This window comes from Panthera tigris, chromosome B2 (assembly GCF_018350195.1).
Source record: "Panthera tigris isolate Pti1 chromosome B2, P.tigris_Pti1_mat1.1, whole genome shotgun sequence".
In the NCBI taxonomy this organism is placed as follows: Eukaryota; Metazoa; Chordata; class Mammalia; order Carnivora; family Felidae; genus Panthera; species Panthera tigris.
The window spans coordinates 129,257,615-129,276,579 of record NC_056664.1 but is presented as its reverse complement, the minus strand read 5'-3'; the positions used below and the strand labels follow the sequence as shown (position 1 = coordinate 129,276,579).

The 18,965-nt window shown below is 38.4% G+C and overlaps 1 protein-coding gene across 1 annotated transcript in view; it reads right to left on the bottom strand.

Annotated features, from left to right (window-relative positions):
- Positions 1-18,965, bottom strand: part of UTRN (utrophin) — a 514,156-nt gene that overhangs the window by 375,905 nt on the left and 119,286 nt on the right. Inside the window, exons 4-11 of the mRNA XM_042987266.1 lie at positions 14,905-14,997; positions 13,197-13,274; positions 12,752-12,844; positions 10,428-10,600; positions 7,478-7,593; positions 6,417-6,577; positions 1,544-1,747; positions 438-619 (exon numbers count right to left, since the gene is read on the bottom strand). Coding sequence (XP_042843200.1) covers positions 438-619; positions 1,544-1,747; positions 6,417-6,577; positions 7,478-7,593; positions 10,428-10,600; positions 12,752-12,844; positions 13,197-13,274; positions 14,905-14,997 — 1,100 coding nt within the window. The remainder of the gene's footprint in view (positions 1-437; positions 620-1,543; positions 1,748-6,416; positions 6,578-7,477; positions 7,594-10,427; positions 10,601-12,751; positions 12,845-13,196; positions 13,275-14,904; positions 14,998-18,965) is intronic.

Genomic DNA, 18,965 nt, shown 5'->3' with positions numbered 1-18,965 from the left:
TTAAATAGGTGGAAATTGCAATGGAATGCCGCTTGCTCCCTAATACACAATACATGAAATAAAATGAACCATGGGAAAAACACTGCCTTAAAAACTGTTACAAGATGGAATTGTCGATAAATACTACATAGTCCAGTCTTCGTCTCCAGTTAAAAGTTAGCCGATTTTAATACTGCAAAGAGATAACTATCCACACGAAATGTCTTCTCCTTTTTTGTTAATTTCTGAATTCCAACTTCTGCCTTCTCATTTGGTGAACATATCAAAGAGGAAACAAAGATCGCACACAATTCCAGCAACATTACAAAAAGAAAAGTGCAAATTTTACAAGACAAGTTCTGAAATTATCTTCTCTTCACAGACACTCAGGCTTTTACTAAGCTAAACCACGCAATGCAGTCAATGGAATAGAGTGTTAATATCTTTGCTTCACTCACCGGGACTGTCTGTCCATACTATCCACCCTAAGTGCCTCCCATCTAGCATTCAGCAAGCCCATTTGTTCCTGAATCTCATATTCCTCTTCATCTGACAGAGTTCCTTGTGTTATCAGCTGGTTTCCTGCCTGCAGGACATTCCCCACACTGCTCTGGTGTGCTGTCAGCTCCATCATAAAATCCTAGAAAGGTACATCATTATGATTTGTGAGCTGCTCATTGAAGAAAAAAAATCTTAATACATTGTTAATGCCTAATATTAACGCTTCAGGAAAAGAAGCCTCCATGTAGAGTATAAATAAAGTAGACTTTGATCCGATTGTTTAAGCTCTGAAGGTGGAAAATACGCAGCTGGCCTCAGTAAAAAGGGGAACAGATCAAAGAGGACAATGTTACATCTGATAATACCAGCTATTTTTAAATAACTGTTGATTATGCTACTGATTGTGAACATGGAATTATGAGAAAACAGAATAAATAAAACACAGTGCTCACCCAAGAGGAACTGCTCAAGGAATATTACCATTTCTATTATTGTCAAATCAAAATAGCAACTAAAAACCTGCCAATTAATATACCCACCCAAAAAACTACTTAATCAAAAAAGAAATCTCCATGTAATCAAATCATTACCCTACAATACAACATATATCCTCAAAATAATAGGCAATTTTCATTATATGAAAATTACACAGGAATGGATATGACATTTGCTTCATCATCCAATCAATAAAAATAATCACTTTCTAGGGAACACTCAAAACCTAAAGATCTGGTGTATTGATTAGCCATATGCTGTCTTTTAACTATTACAATAGAACTATAGCTTCAGAAACAAGCAGTCCTACACATTAACTGTTGTCGGTGGCTCCACAGAACACACAAGTCATGATAAGAGTACGATCTGAAATCTACTTCCAAGGCACAGGTAATCACCCAGGCCAATTTTATAACAGAGCCTTATTTAACTATCACAAGTGCTGAACTATATCATGACCATTCTGTGGAGAATTCAGCAAGCAACAAACATCAGGGTAGAGCCCCTGAGTAAGGCACAGGCACCACCACGGTGGATGTATTCTGCTCCTCAGCTACAGATTATTTACTTCATGGGTAGCAAACTGGCGTTTGACTTCTTCCACATCGTCGGAAATATCATCCTGCTCCTGGAAAGTATCCTCAGCAGAAAGCAACCAGGTCAGCACTTCCTCCAGGGCTATCTGATAGCTGTCCAGACCCATATCCACCTCAGTGACAGTGCTGGGGGTTTCAGCTCGGGGACTCTCGTGCTCGTCCTCCGGCGCTGAGCTCTAGAAAAACAAACCCAAGAAATACCCACAAGCATCATGAAGGTGTTCAACAAAGACACACTGTTATGGAGAACCTTAAGGGAGGAGCCACCATGACTCAGGCATTCATCCAATTTTCAGGAGCTGGGCAAGCAATGCCATGAATCAGGCAGGAAGCATTTATTAAGCATGCTAGGAAGACAAGGGGTACAAAAGTGCAATACACTCATGGAATCTATATTCACGGAGATTCAAATATAGTTGGAGAGAGATAAATAACCCACATGAATCACTTCTGAACAAAAATAAAATGGCTATTAGCAGAGTTATAAATTCCATGGATGCAACAAGGGATGCTATTTGAGTTCAACAAGGGCTAAAACAGGAAAATTTTACAGAGAATTTGGAACATTTGGGGCCTTCAAGGATGGATATAATTTAAAGAAAAATAAAAATTGGAACTCTGCTTTGACCCCCAGTTTTACTGAATTGCATTTAGCATTGCATTTTAGACACTGAAATACAGCCACACATGTAGGCTGTTGTACCAATGGTATTTTTTGAGGCAGTTGCCCTCAAGTTTACTTGCTGGCCTTTTTTTAAGGACCCGTGGAATAAATTCATCTTAAGTTCTTCCTAAGCAATGGAGTATTTTCTCATACACTTTAGAATCTTAGAACCAAATCAACTATCTCACTCATTGTTCCGTTCAGAGCAAAACTTCATTAAAATTTGTGTACAGCCTTCCTCCACTTTATTACCTCTCATCCACAATTTATACACGTTTCAAACACAAAAATATACAGAGAACAACATATGAAATGCTCACATATTTAGCACCTATAGTTTGTCAACAATCCTGTTCACTCCAATTTGGTTTTGGTCCCCACTACTCACCTGAAAGCCTTTTGTCAATGTCACCAATTACCTTCCCATTGACAAATCCACTTTTCTAGCATCATCTTTAAACTGACCATGTAATTAACCAACAAACTAGAACACTTTTGATAATAATGGTGGTAGGATGACACAAATAAACCAGAACTATTCCAAGAAAACCCAGAGATCTAGTCACCCAAAGTTTCTTAAGCCCTCAGTAACATCTGACATGGCTGACCACCCCCCACTATTTTCAGACTCTCCTCTCCCTGCTTCGGTAACACCACATTGGCTTTCTTCCTGGTTAAATAATATTTGTCAACCTCTAAGTAACAAATCTCCTCAAAATTAAGTCTTGGGCCCCTTTTTCTTTTCTGTCTACTTGGCCTCAGTGGTCTCATCCATTTCCATTGGAATGGCACTTAATTCCTCCAGCTAAAAATCTAGGGAGCCCACCTTTGCTTCTCTCTGACTTTTGCCTCCCACATTTAATGTGTAAGCAATCCCTACCTTCAAACTCTATCCCAAATCCATCAAGACCCTTCCATCTCCACAAAAACTGATGTCAGTCTTCAGAGCTACAACTGCCCGCTAACCACTGCCTCCCACACTCCCACCTCTACAATCCACTTCTCACACAGCAGCAGGACGATCTTTGGAAAACATAATCACATCATAAGACTTCGCTGCTTAAAATCTTTCACAGCTTTCCCAATGCTCTTAGGAAACATTATAAAATTCCTAACAGTTTACAAAAATATTGTGGCAGCAAGAAACAGTGGGGGGGGGGGGTTGCGTGTGGGGGTGTGTGTGTAGGGTTTCAATAGGTTTCAATAGGTTAATCAGGGAAGACTTCCCTGAAAAAGTCCCATCGAAAGAGAAAAGACGGGGAGCTTGCCATGCAAATAGTAGGTAGATGGATGAGCATTTCATAGACGGGAACCCACATGCACAAGATCTTTGGGAAGGAAAGGGAAATGTCCACCAGGACCACAGGGTGGTGGCCTGAGATGAATTACAGAGGTAGTCTGGGTCTTGTAAACTACAAGAGAAGATGAGGCCTTTGATCAGCATGAAGGCTGGAACGGAAAAAAAACACACACCAAAAACATTTTGGTGGAAGAATCAAACGGACCCCGTAAACCATTTGCAGGAGTTAAAAAGATGAATCAGGGAGCACACAGATGAAACACTGGGTAATTAAGACACAGATGGTGCCAACAACAGAGAAGGGAAAATGAGGTAAGTTCTGGACCTAAAATCCTGAAACTGTGGAGACAAAATAACCCTGGAGATCAAGTGACTACCAAACTTCCATACTACAATGCGGACACCTGAGAACAAGGACAGTTAGTGACCAGCCAACAGTCACTTAGATAGGCACTAGTATTCATGAGGGGTGAGGTGGAAGGCATTATTTAACTGCAAATGTTCACAAGGTATTAAGTGAAACATGAGAGAAGACTTTCAACTGAAAGTTTGATTTATAGAGAAATGTGGATATTTTTTGCTGACCACCTAATAGCTCTACAGCATATGTTTTGTAGGAAGAGCCAGAAAGGAAGACTGGCTCTCAGTGTTCACTGGAAAGTAGCGGGTGGCAAACTCTGTCAAAGGATAGATGATTAAAACTTGAGGGGCGCCTGGGTGGCGCAGTCGGTTAAGTGTCCGACTTCAGCCAGGTCACGATCTCGCGGTCTGTGAGTTTGAGCCCCGCGTCGGGCTCTGGGCTGATGGCTCGGAGCCTGGAGCCTGTTTCCGATTCTGTGTCTCCCTCTCTCTCTGCCCCTCCCCCGTTCATGCTCTGTCTCTCTCTGTCCCAAAAATAAATTAAAAACGTTGAAAAAAAAAAAATTAAAAAAAAAAAAAACAAAACTTGAGCACATTTTATTTCTTCAATTAACTTATTTCAGCCTCTAAGGCACTAATGAAAGCATGCAAATGAAGAAGTTAGTGTTAATACACTGGCTCTTAATCAAAAAGCAAATGGCTTCTGCAATTCTTACCATGTAATCCTGAGCACTAAAGAGAAATGATTATTTTATCCACACATCATGAAAGGCAAATGAAACTTTCTTGCTTTTTAAGAAAGTATGGTCTTAACTACGCAAAGTAAAATATCCCATCTTTGTAACAAGAGGGACTCCGATCCCATCAAGAAGTGATTTTAAAACCAAAAGGCAACCTCAGAAGATTATCTGAGCCACTCAGCAGGGTGCATCATTAATGAAGGATAATAGCTATGCTACTAGAGACAAATGCTTCTCAGCATTTTTTTCAGTCAATTATAAAACGTTAGGGCTTTCCTCAATATCATTTGATTTTCAAAACTAATAAAGAGTCCTGGGTTCAGAATTGGACACATCTCTTGCCCTCTTTCCCTCAATAAGTTATTTTCTTTTTTTGTAAATCATGATGTATTCCAAAATGGAGAAAATAAAAGGATTGGTACCTACTACGCAAAGAAAATCTGAAATAATAAGTAAGCTCTCCGAGCTTTAGAAAATTAAAAAAAAAAAAAAAAGTGTTATGCTGATTGCAAGACCAATGTCATTATATGAGAATTAACTAACTTTTGGGGGGGGGGGGCAGGTAGAGAGAGGGAGTGAGTGGGAGAGGGGCAGAAGGACAGAGAGTGAGACAGAATCCCAAGCAGGCTCCAGGCTCAGTGTGGATGCAGGGCTCGATCCCACGACCCTGGTATCATGACCTAAGCCAAAATCAAGAGTCAGGCACTCAACCGACTGAGCCACTCAGGTGGCCCCATTTTTAAAAAAGGAACTTGTTGAATGAGTGAATGGCAATGCCAAAACAAATTTATAAGTTATAATGATGATAGGTGCTGCTTACTGAGTGCTTCTTAATATCACTGTAGGCACTCTGAATTACCTTTATGAAGTAGGGTGGTTTTATCCAGATTTTGCAGATAAAACTGTGGTTGAAAAGGTAAGTAAGAAACCCAAAACAAACAGTAACAGAGATGAACTTTGAGCTTCAAATCCCATGCTTTCTCTCTAAAATGTATTTCTTATCATTCTGAAATCCACGTGTATCCCTTGGTTTCTGGGCTGCTAACATGTTGGACCAAATGACTTTTTAAGGTTTCATCCAACTGTTAAAATTCTCATTTTATGAGTTAAAAGAACTGGTTAGACTAAAGCAGAGTAAGAAAACACAGATTGATTTAAGGCAGGATAATTCAGGAAGAAAAATTCATAACTTTATATCTCTCCCCAAAAATACATCTATACCCTGATGAATAAAACCATTTGAAGCCCTTCAATGAAAAACTCACCCAGTAGCCTATTGTCAACTACTCTTCCTAAATGAAAGAGGAACTAAAGCTTATGTTTTGATAGCCCTTGTGAAAATATAATGATAAAAATCTTTTCTTCGGTGGCCAAAAAAAAAAAAAAAAAAATTAGTACTTAGAACAAAACTAGGCTAATAGGAGAAAAGCCAACTTCAGCCCATGACAACAAAGATAAAATGAATACATGATGGGAAAATGTAGGTTCTTAAGCATATCATGCAGCTGCATGCTCCCAGCCCTAGACTCTAACTCCAGCCTTATTGTGTGAAATCATGTGTGTTCCTTCTCAATAAAATCAGTTGAGCTACAGCTCTCCATTGCATACATATGACATATGAAAGCATGCTAATTGAAAAACTGAACTTCTTGTGCCTATGTAAGCTGAGAAGCCAAGATGTTCTCCGTCAAGAAAAAAAATCCCCTGAAAGTATTTTTATCTAGTATGTAAGAGAAAACAAATATGGCAAGTCAAACTTTTTATTAAAAATTGACCTGTACCCGTATACTAATTTCTCCTTCTTCGCATTCTTTCTTATATTTCCTTGGGAGTGTCTCTACTTCGCGGATGGCATCTATTGTGACTTGCTGAGGAAGCACCTCAAACAAAGATGTTAAATACATAATTATGGATTTCTTGTCAGGAAGCTGAACAGCAACATCTAAAAGGGGAAGAAAATAAGAACCAGCTTAAATTAGACGTCCAAAATATGTGAATCGCTCAATATTAGATATAAAATAACCACCCTTGGTACCCATAAACAATACTAGTACATAATGCTTGCAATACCATAGCTCAGTAAATTTCTATGTCATATAATAATATACGAGACAAAGGCAAAGACGATTATTTATTTTGCTCAATATCCCACTTCTTAAAAGTCTCCCCTAAAAGCTTCCCAAAAATGTTCAAAGATAAACTACAATTTAAGATGACACAGAATTTATTGGGGTGCCTAGGTGGCTCAGTTGGTTAAGTGACCAACTTCAGCTCAGGTCATGATCTCACAGTTCGTGAGTTCAAGCCCCTGTTGGGCTCTGTGCTGACAGCTCAGGGCCTGGAGCCTGCTTCGGATTCTGTGTCTCCCTCTCTCTCTGTCCCTCTCCTGCGCATGATCTGGCTCTCTCTCTCAAAAATAAAAATACTCTTAAAAATAAATAAAAACAAAAAGATGACACGGACTTTATTTATAATATGAAAATAAGTCTAGAATGTTACAACATTTGTAACTAAAGTTTTCACATTATATGCAAGAAGATCATATAAAAATGTATCATTAAATAAGTCAAATACTGAATTGTTTCTCTAATAATTATATTTTCCTAAATCTTTAAATCTTATGCTGCTAGTATCAAGTAACTAATCTCCAATGATATAATTACATTTCCTCCCAACTCATCCTACAAATTAAGTATAACAGTACTAATAACTTGTCTGCAGTGAAATGGCTTGCACCCTACTCCAAAAGAAAAAATACACCACAATTCTCATTATTCTTTCCAAAAAGAAAAAAAATTTTTAAAAGGCAAAATCAAGGTTGAAATTAAACAGTGAACAATACCTTCAGGATCTAACAGCTTTTCAATTCCCAAATAAGTTTGAGCCTTGCTGAAGGCATGTTCAAGTCTCTCAATTGGGGACATTTTGACAACTCTATCCCAGTTGAAGAGATCAGGTCTGAAATTACCATGCAAATAAAACTGAGTAAAGATGAAATATATGGACATTGCTGTAACCTAATATATAGTCATTGTTATAATCTAATACACTTCAGTTTTAGATTATTTCACTGTGAGTTTAAATTAAGAAATTTATGTTTTAGGGTATCTGGGTGGCTCAGTCGGTTAAGCATCTGACTTTAGCTCAGTTCATGATCTCGCAGTTCATGAGTTTGAGCCCCACATCCCCACTGTAAATGTGGAGCCTGCTTGGGATTCTTTCTCTCTGCCTCTCACCCCTCCCCCACTTGCACATGTGTGTGCATTCTCTCTCTCTCTTAAAATAAATAAACATTAAAATAAAAATAAATTTATCTTTTATATCTCAAAGACTTGTCATATTACTTTTCAAAGTAATTTATAATACAAAACAATAGGTAAAAGAGTCTAAACTTTTTGTATCAGTCAAATATGCTGAATAAAACTTATGAAGTAACCACTGAAAGATTAGAAATGGTATATGATATTTCCCAAATAGTAAAAGAAAAAAAGGTAAGAGTAACTTATCAATACAAGACAGCAAAGAAAAAATATACAAAAAAGGTAAAAGAAATGAAAAGCTTAAAACAAGAGGTAAAAATGAACCTAAACACATCAATTATTACAATAAATGTTAATGGACTAAATTGTCCAATTCAAAGACCAAGATTAGCAGAATAGAAAATCCAGCTCTGATCAGCTCACAGGATACTCCTACAACTAGGCCCTGAGAGAACTTTTCACCATCCATCTTCCTCCATACTATCATTGTCTAATATTTCCTTTCTATCTTGATTTTCTTTTAATCCCACAAATTGGACATTGTTATTGCTCTGTCTTACCCAAAATTTAATCATTTTCTTTGTACTCTATCTTTTCTTACATCTTAGACCCACTTAATTTCTGGGACTTGCCTCCCCTACTCTCAGACCCAGTTCCTTCTCTGACTTCATCTCCTATTTCTCCTCCTACTCATGCCCCTGCACCCACTGACTTCCTGCATGCCAGGTACCTCTTCCCCTCTTGCCCAATATGTTTTTCTTCAGTGCATTTACCATTTCTATATGCTATGCAACTTACATTTTCATTTAATTGTCTTCCCCCCCTCTATTTGAACAGAAATTCCAAGAGGACTGAGATTTTTGCCTGTCTTGTTCTCTGCTACACATGCTGTACATAGCACATAAAAGGCACTCCATATATACTTGCTGAATCAATTAAATAATAGTTGGGTAAAAGTTTGGGCTAAAATTCTAGTTACTTGATAACATTTCTAAACCAACTAGGAACAGAGTCCAACCCTCTTAAACTAATAAAGGAGAAGTGGAAGACACTTGGGTGTAGGAGTTTGTTAACTAGATAAAAAGTGTATTTTTAAAAAAGCTACAGTAAATATTAGTCTTGTGGTAAAACATTGAAACCACACCCTTCACTATGTAGAAAAAAACATTCTGTTCTCTATCACCAATTCAAATCAATATTGTATTGAAGGACAAGGCACAAATGAGGAGGTAAGAGAAAATAAGAGAAGAAACTATTATGATTCAGGAACAGTCTAAAAAAATATATATACCAGGGCACCTGGGTGGCTCAGTCAGTTAAGCGGCTGACTTTGGCTCAGGTCATGATCTCAAGGTTTATGAGTTCAAGCCCCACATTGGGCTCTGTGCTGACAGCTCAGAGCCTGGAGCCTGCTTCAGATTGTATATCTCCCTCTCTCTCTGCTTCTCCCCCACTCATGCTCTGTCTCTCAAAAAATGATTAAACATTAAAAAAAACTTTTTAAAAAACTGAAGAAACATTTTTGTAAGACTTGTAAACATTTTGGTAAAATTTGTAAAAGTTTAACAAGTTTCCAGATCTAAGATTTAGAAAAGTCAATTACATTTTTTATATATCAGCAAAAAACCTACAAGAAACAGGACCTGAAACATTAAATAATTTACAATAGCAGTAAAACATATAATAAATTTTGCCTCTCACATTTAAATCCTTGATGCATCTGGAATTTTCTTTTGGGTATAGGGAGGTAAAGATCCAATACACTTATTTCCATATGGGTAACCAGTTATCCCATACTATTAATCTGCAACATTAGCTCAGGTGTATAGCAGGATGAAGCTATTTCTGAGTTTTTTATCATGTTAGGCTGAACTATATGAAACTGCCATTCTTATATGTCAAAACAGTCAAATGTTGGCAATTTCACATGGTTCAGCCTATTATTATATTCGTGTATTTATTTATAGACTATATATATAGTCTTAATAAATATAGCTTCATAACTACTTTTATTTCTGTTTCGGAAGTACTTTGGCCTGGTTCTTCTTCGGGAATATACTGGCTCTTCTTGCCCCTTTGGTCTTTTATATAATTACAAGTTTCTCACACACACACACACACACACACACACACACACACACACACACACAAAATCAGTTGTCTATATTTAATTGAAATTGCATTCGATTTATAGAGTTTCCCTTTTGGTATGAGAATGAAAACATAACACAATTCAGTATATACATTACTGGTTAGTGCTGAGTGGGACTGAACTATGTGAATTATTTTACATTTTTTAAACGTGTATATATGTAGAAGAAACCACGGACATTGCACTGTGGCATTTAAGTCCTATGGAAATAAAGACTCCATGGGTATTTTCTTCCATAATGCTTCTTTTCTTCATGTTTAAACGTGTGAAGAGAGGAGAGCAGTGATTGTGGGCAAAGGGCTTTAGGGAGGAATAGTAAGAGAGAGACAGAGAGGAGATACAAATTTGTAAGGCCCACATCTTGTCAGGTCATATCTCACTTATGTCGGTGGAGCACGGCATTAAAGGCGAGGCCATCTGTCCAGCTGGTGGTGAAATTGAGGACGTTGACCTGGCTGTATGGCCGTGTGGACTGGCGCACCCAGCTCAGTAGGATCTTCTCACTGTTTGTCTGCTGCAGGTCTGACATGACATCTTTCATGACATCTTTTACCTGTTCAAAACAAACAAAAAAAACCACGCCTGCCTATAACTTAAAATAGTTGCTGGAATCAAGTCCTTGAGTAAGGAATATTACATTAATTAATCATTATGGATCAGGTAATTGATACTCATTTTATCTCAAAATTTTCCTTTAAACGCTAAAAAGATAAATATGTTTTTAACAGTAATTATTTTATGGTACGAGGATTTAGAGGTGATTTTTCCCTCACCATCATACGCTCTGGTATTTTCTGTATCTTAGCAACACTTCTATTAGGTTTGGTTACAGTGAACATTACTTTCATAGCCACAAAGTAATTTTTTCATACTATACACTTAACAAACACCTTTTAGTAAGAAGAAAACAATTTTATCTTCTACAAAAATGAGAAAGGAAGAACTTTTGATGAACTACGAAATCAAAGAATGAAGTACATTTGATGATGGTAAAAACCATTATAATCTAGAATTGATATTTTAGATTATTCTAAAATCACACACATATTATAAGAAAGAGCTATGGAATGGTGTGGACATAAGAAAAGGACACAAGAGCCAACTAAGGAGGTGTGCAAAATAAATAAAGATAGTGAAAGATTAGTAACCTATCAAGCAAAACTTCATGAGTCTACACTGGTCTATAAACGAATGGATGGATGAATAAATACATAAACAAGTGGCAAGGGGAAGCTCTTCCACACAAGCAGAAAGACAACTAATAAATAAACTTGAAAATTCAGAACATTTGAACATGTGAAACTGGAAAATCACTGTTTGCCAAGCATCACAATGATAACTGATCAGGTAAGAGCTAAGAACGGATCTTGAAACTCATGGAAAAAAGTTTGGTAAGTAGCTGAATATTTACACAGCCTCAAAGTATATCCCCACAGAATACTTTTTAATAATAAAGCACAGTCACATTACAGGGGAGACACCTTAACCCAAACAGTGAAAGTTCACACTGCCAGAAAAAAAAAAAACTAATCGAAAGCACTTGTTTCCTGATAGGATATGCTAAGAACTCAACATCACTTCTGTGGCATTCTGTACCAAAAAAATGAGTAACCTGAATCTGTTCATGAGAAAATACCAGCCAAACCCACATGGAGGGATATTCTACAAGATAACCGTCCGGTACTTTTCAGAAAGGTCAATATCATGAAATACAAAGAAAGACTCAAAAACTACTCCAGATAAAAGAGGACTAAGGAGATGTGAGAAATACATGTAATGCATGATCTTGTTTTGTTTTTTATCTTTTATAAAGGATATTATTGGGGCAATTGACAAAATCTCCAAAGGATGTGTAGATTATAAAATTGTATTGTTTTGATATTATTTTCCTGATTTTAATAATTACATATTATTTTTAGCACATATTGTAATTACGCTTAACGATGCTAGTATTATATTGTATATAGCACATTTTATAATATGATATTAACATTATATTCTAGTTATGTAAGAGAATTCCTTACTTTTAGGAAAAAGGTTTGTTTTTACAAATACACAAGTTTTTAGCCAAGGAGGAAGAGAGAGAGAGAACAACGGTCAGCATTCGAGGGACGCGAATGAAAGGTATCCAGGAATTCTTTAAGCTACTTTTGCAACCTTTTTATAAATCTGAAATTACGTCAACTTTTTTAATTTAATATTTAAAGAAAGATACTTTTTTTTCTATGCCAGGAAAATAGAGCTGTTTGTCAGACTCTTTCATTCCAAATTACTAGGAGTTGAATTGTGTCTCCCCACTGCCCAAATTCTTAAAGTCCTAACCCCCACTACCTGGTAATGAGAATATATTTGGAAATAGGGTCTCTAAAGGGATGATTAAGGTGAAATGGAATCTTAAGGGTGGGCTGTAACCCAATCTAACTGGAAGAACAGGAGATCGGGACAAGACACACACAAAGAGGGAATACCATGAGGACACAGGAAGAGTGCAGTGATCCACAAGCCAAAGAAGGACGCCTCGAAAGAAACCAACCACGCTAACACATTGATCTCAAACTTCTAGCCTCCAGAACTGTGAGAAAATAAATTTCTGGTGTTGAGGCCACACAGTTTGGGGTGCTCTGTGATGGTGGCCTTAAGCAACTAACACACACAAATGATACATTTTCAATTTCTATTAAAAAGTGATTGAAAATTGCCCCACCTGCCAGTGCAAAATGATGCTCCAAAGCAACCCCAAAGTCAGTTTGTGATTTCCATCCACAATGTCAGTTCCTCCTATATTCACTAAATCCACCTATTAAAATAAAAAATAATAATACTAATAACTTTTAGGACAATTCTGCCACAGAAACCAAGATTTTTGTTTTAGCACCTTTGGACAGCAATATAAGTGAATGATAAGAGAAATTTCACTTTAGAGAATCAGGTAAACCTAAATCTCAAAAATGTATTATTTATACAATAGATCAACCAAGTAATCAAAAAAAGCGTGACTGTCCCCTCGCTCGCAGAAAAGGTTCAATACTTGTCGTAAGAAAAATGTTTCCAAAAATCAGTCAATGACAATGCACAGAGCACGTGGCCAGCGTGACAATAAATAACCCCAGTAGCACCAAAGAACCCCAAAAGTCGCGCTGCACACTTACATTGTTCTGATGTAAAACCTGCAGCACTCTGTTGACATTATTTAAAGCATGTACCCTTGTGGAGCCACGTTCCTTTGGCTAGAAAACAAAACACGGGATCAAATAAGTCAGCCTCAACATTGCCAACAAACATGGACATTGAGACGTACAGAGAACAGCTCAACACGGGGCCCCTCTGTGCCAGGAGCTCCGCCTGGCTTCTCAGGCCACCGTGGAGGCTGGTGGTGACAGAATGCAAGTTACCCCACTTACATCTTGACATAGTAGTTCACTCCCTTGCCTCAACACTGGCGTTCAAAAACTCCCAAACTTATGTCTGACCCTACCCCAAAGATGATGACTTAATGAATCTGGGATGTAGTATGGGTTTAGAATTTCTAAAACATTCCCCTAGTGATTCTAATGTGCAGACCACTTTGGGAACCAATGCTCCAGGGAGAAAGCCTTCTTTTATCAAAACTGGGCCCAGGGCGCCTGGGTGTCTCAATCAGTTAAGCATCTGACTTCGGCTCAGGTCATGATCTCAAGGTTCATGGGTTCGAGCCCTGCATCAGGCTCTGTGCTGACAGCTCAGAGCCTGGAGCCTGCTTCAGATTCTGTGTCTCCCTCTTTCTCTGCCCCCCCCTTGCTCACACTCTGTCTCTCTTAAAAATAAATAAACATTAAAAATTTTTAACTGGGCTGGACACAGAAAGACTGAGAAGTCATGTCACCTTCATAGTGCACCAGTCAGTGTGCACAGAGCAGGGAGGATTCTGAGGCACTATCCCAGGTTCCAGGTAGCATTACAAGGCCCCCCTGGGAAGGCAGGAATTGCCACCTGGAGAAAGGTGATCTGGGAGGCACTTTCTGCCTCACTGGCCAGGGAATCTCATCTGAGAGAGGGATCAGCCTCTGCAACAGGTACCTTACCCACCATCTGGAAGGCAAAAGGCAGAGTATATAACACCCCACACTTTGGCAAGAAAGGAATTCATCTTCAGGAGTGCATTTCTCTATACCTTTTATTACCTCTAGTGTTAAAGTTTGTACCCATAAAATGCATACTCTTCATTAGCACTGTTATTTCTGTGTGGGTATAAAGTACCTTACGACGTAAAATAATAGAGTTGGGTTTGATGAAGAAATGACGATAATACTGGAAAACCGAATAAAAATAAATGTGTAGCGTTTAACAACTTTTTTTTAATGTGTACTTATTTTTGAGACAGAGAGCACACATGCAAGCAGGGGAGGAGCAAAGAGAGAGAGGGACAGAGGAGCCGAAGTGGCTCTGCGCTGACAGCAGCGAGCCAGACGTGGGGATCAAACTCATGAACCATGACATCATGACCTGAGCCCAAGTCGAATGCTTAACTGACTGAGTCACCCAGGTGCCCCAGCTCTTAGCTTTTTAAGATATTTATTAAATAACATTTAAGTGTGTTTTCTACTATTCAAAACATTATGCCCTCTTAACATAGCCATCCCTCCTTGTAATTCTGTCCTGGGCTATCTGAGAGTAATAAATATAATAAATAATTTTATCTTTGATAAAAATAGAGCCCTCAATAAAGCCTAAATATTACTCTATCAAAGATTCATTAAAACACCTTTCTAAAAATGTTCCTATTTTGGGCCTTTACACTGTAAGTACCCATAAAGGGTCTTCAAGTATCAGTAATGATGAGAGACACTTAGCCTGGTTCTCAAAGATGACCCCTCTTACCAGTGATGTTCCTGTGAGGCCTTCCAGAAGATCCAGGAGCTTCCTTCCATCTTTGAGGTCTGTGAACATATCATTGATGGGTGGTTTTCCACTCTGTAAAAGAAAAAGTAAATTATCAGTTTCTTCAGTAGCAGAAATCATATACATCTGTGGCAAATAAATGCATGGTTTCATTTTTTCCAATTAAAAGTCTGGATGGGCAGCAGACTTTTCAGCTTTGCCTGTATAGAAAGAAATACAAATACAGAAAACTCTGAAATCCATAACAAATGCTTTAAGATGAACAATATAAATTGCATTATTTCTTACAAAGGGAGCAAATAAAGCTATGGCCAAAGTCCAGATGCCTTGTCTATGGTATATGTTCCCGAGAAGGAATGCTACAGAGAATCACTGAAAATATAAATGGGCATACAGCACCTGTGTGCAGAGGCCAACAAAAGTGTGCAGATTCTCTCGTTCCATCACCTCACGTTACATTCACGGTATGATGCTGTCTTGCAGCATTTCCACTACAGAAGCACGTCATTTTATCAACAATGTTTGCTCTCCGGTGCTAGACCTATACTTCTAGCTGTAATTTCTGAACAATTAAGACATTTCGGGCTGTGTATCTAAGTCCAGTACCAGTCCAGTATCTCGAACAACAAAGCTTATAGAATTCCCAAACTCTCCACCCTGATTGATGAATAGCATCAACTTCCACCGACCAACATACCCTAGTGTCTGATGCCAGAAAATCCCACCATTGACAGGCAGATCCTTGCCTGTGTGTGTGTGTGTGTGTGTGTGTGTGTGAGAGAGAGAGAGATAGGACGGTTGTAAACAATAGGAGGATTCCTACACAGAAAATCAGGAAGCCTGGGTTTTAATTCCAGTTGGACCGTTAACGAACTGATGAACCTAAGCCCACTCTTAACCTTCCTCTAAATCACAGGCTAAAAATCAAATAAATACTATTATGTGAAAATGACCAGACAACTACAAAGCACAATGTAATCAAAGTTATGTTGTACTGGGGCGCCTGGGTGGCTCAGTTGGTTAAGCGTCCAACTTCAGCTCAGTCATGATCTCATGGTTCGTGGGTTCAGGCCCCACGTCGGGCTCTGTGCTGACAGCTCAGAGCCTGAGGCCTGCTTCCGATTCTGTGTCTCCCTCTCTCTCTGCCCCTGCCCTGCTCACACTCTGTCTCTGTCTCTCAAAAAGTGAATAAACATCAAAAAAAATTTTTTTTAAGTCGTGTTGTATCAAAGTATCCCCCTTTAGTATGAAATCCCCACCGAGATTACAGTCCTGGTGCCTGTCAATAATACAGCTATTTTAGGGGCGCCTGGGTGGCTCAGTCGGTTAAGCATCCGACTTCGGCTCAGGTTATGACCTCAAGGTCTGTGGGTTCGAGCCCCACGTTGGGCTCTGTGTTGACCTCTCAGAGCCTGGAGGCTGTTTCCGATTCTGTGTCTCCCTCTCTCTCTACCCCTCACCTGTTCATGCTCTGTCTCTCTCTGTCTCAAAAATAAATAAACATTAAAAAAATTTTTTTAAATAATACTACAGCTATTCTATAACTAATAACTATTTTATCTTCTTCACTTTTCCCTTAAAAATATATACATAAAGTCATATGAAGCACAATTTTACTCTGAGCCTAAAATGGAGGAGGGGAGGGAGGGAGCCATTCCGAAGTTTCCTAAAATTTAGGATTTTCCATTTTTCCTCCCCTCCTGATTTTTTACATTTTTAATTAAGTATAAAGTATCGTCAACTAATGATGACTAACTTGGCTTTTCTAATAGGTCCCATACTCGAAATGAGGGGAAGTATGGTAAAGTTTTCACTATAGAATCAGTTAAAAAATAAACTATGGCATATTTGTGTGTGAAACAAAGCTGCTTTTCTAGTCCCAGCTGCCCTTCCGGTGAGCAGCGATAGTGTCAGGGACCCGTTGATCATCTCCATCAGTCACAATAACTGATATACGCCATGTGGGAGTTATGGCCCAAGGGACCAGAGGCAATACTGCAGGAGGCAGAGCAAGGGAGAGCTCCTTGCACATTTCGACTTCCCACCTGCTATCAGTAAAAGCAAAAGGGAGAAGGGGCCCTCATCATCTGCTACCTCTTTCTTACCTTCCTCCTCTCTGAACCAGCAAAAGTACACTTCAGAGAACTAGCCACCAAACAAACAGATGCTCTTTCAGGGATAGATGTGTAACTCTGATCTTACAGCAAGACACAGGAATATAGGTGAAACTCATGGGAGTAACAAAGAGGGATTATCTAGGATAAAAAAAAATCTTAAAAACTACCGATAGTTTTCAGCACACAGATCTTTTACATCTTTGGTCAGGTTTATTCCTAGGTATTTTATGGTTCTTGATGAACCATATGGTTCTTGTAAATGGAATCGATTTCTTGATTTCTCTTTCTGTTGTTTCATTATTAGTGCCTAGGAATTTATCCAAAGGATACAGGAGTGCTGATGCATAGGGGCACTTGTACCCCAATGTTTATAGCAGCACTTTCAACAATAGCCAAATTATGGAAAGAGCCTAAATGTCCATCAACTGATGAATGGATACAGAAGATGTGGTTTATACATACAATGGAATACTATTTGGCAATGAGAAAGAATGAAATCCTGCCATTTGTAGCAACATGGATGGAACTGGAGGGTATTATGCTAAGTGAAATAGGTCAGTCAGAGAAAGACTTATGTTTTCACTCATATGTGGAACTTGAGAAACTTAACAGAAGACCATGGGGGAAGGGAAGGGGAAAAAAATAGTTACAAACAGAGAGGGAGGGAGGCAAACCATAAGAGACTCTTAAATACAGAGAACAAACTGAGGGTTGATGGGGAGAGGGGTGAGGGAGAGGGAAAACTTGCTGATGGGCATTGAGGAGAGCACTTGTTGGGATGAACACTGGGTGTTATATGTAAGCGATGAATCACAGGAACCTACCCCCAAAACCAAGAGCATCTGTATACACTGTATGTTAGCCAACCTGACAATACATTGTATTTTTAAAAACTTACTGATAACAAGTGCAGTGAAGTAAGGTCTTCTCAAATCCACTATCCATTTTCAAATAAATAAATAAAATAACATAAACCAGCATAATATAAATATAAATATATGACAAATAATTATGAATGTCCATCCATCGATGACCTCACTGACAAAAAGCCTTTTACTTAGCCTTTCCACATCTATTTGCTCATCTGTTAAAAACTAAGATGACAGATGTTCAATAAATGGTTGATACTATCATTCATATTAGAAACATCACTTCAGTGTTTCTACTGTCATAAAAGTGCCATAAAGTTTCAACAATATCTAAATGGATGAATAAAACAAATAATTCATTTCCAGGCAGGAATGTAAAAGCAGATTCTGAACCTGAGTACACGTTAGTATCAATTCATAAAGATCTTCTAGTATGATGGCCTGTAAGGTTACATCCCATTCCAAAATAATGAACAAGATATACAAGAGCACGCCACACTGTGCTGTAGGTATGTATCATGAGACAAGCCATAATTCACCAGAAAACTCCCTAGATTCTTCCCTAAGCCCCACTGTTGCTCAATAGCAAAGTAGAAAGCCTAAGAAGTAGCATTAATTTTTCTAGATGAGACACTCCTTTCCTCTCTCACTTGTCTAGTTCATTCATTTCCTGAGCAACAAACCTGGAGAAAACCTCCCTGTGGAGCATTGTTTTGAAACACACATGATGGAGACACAGCCCTATCTTTCTGGAAGTCAGTCATTCATACAGTAGAACCAATGTCTTCACTTTCTTTAAGAACAAAAACAAACAAAACCCTACAGAAACAGTAGCTCAAATTCTTCATTCTATTTCCCAATTTCAGATGAATATTGATGGCGATCGGGAAGAAATATGGTTTTTGCGGTGTCTCTTTCTCCAGTACTCTCCCACCCCAGTCCAGTAATGGCATTATCAGTGTATATACCCATTGGGTGTCCTCAGAAGGACTACACCTGTAAGATGGCCAAAGAGGGGGAAATACAGCCTATGAATCTCCTCATTGGACAAAGA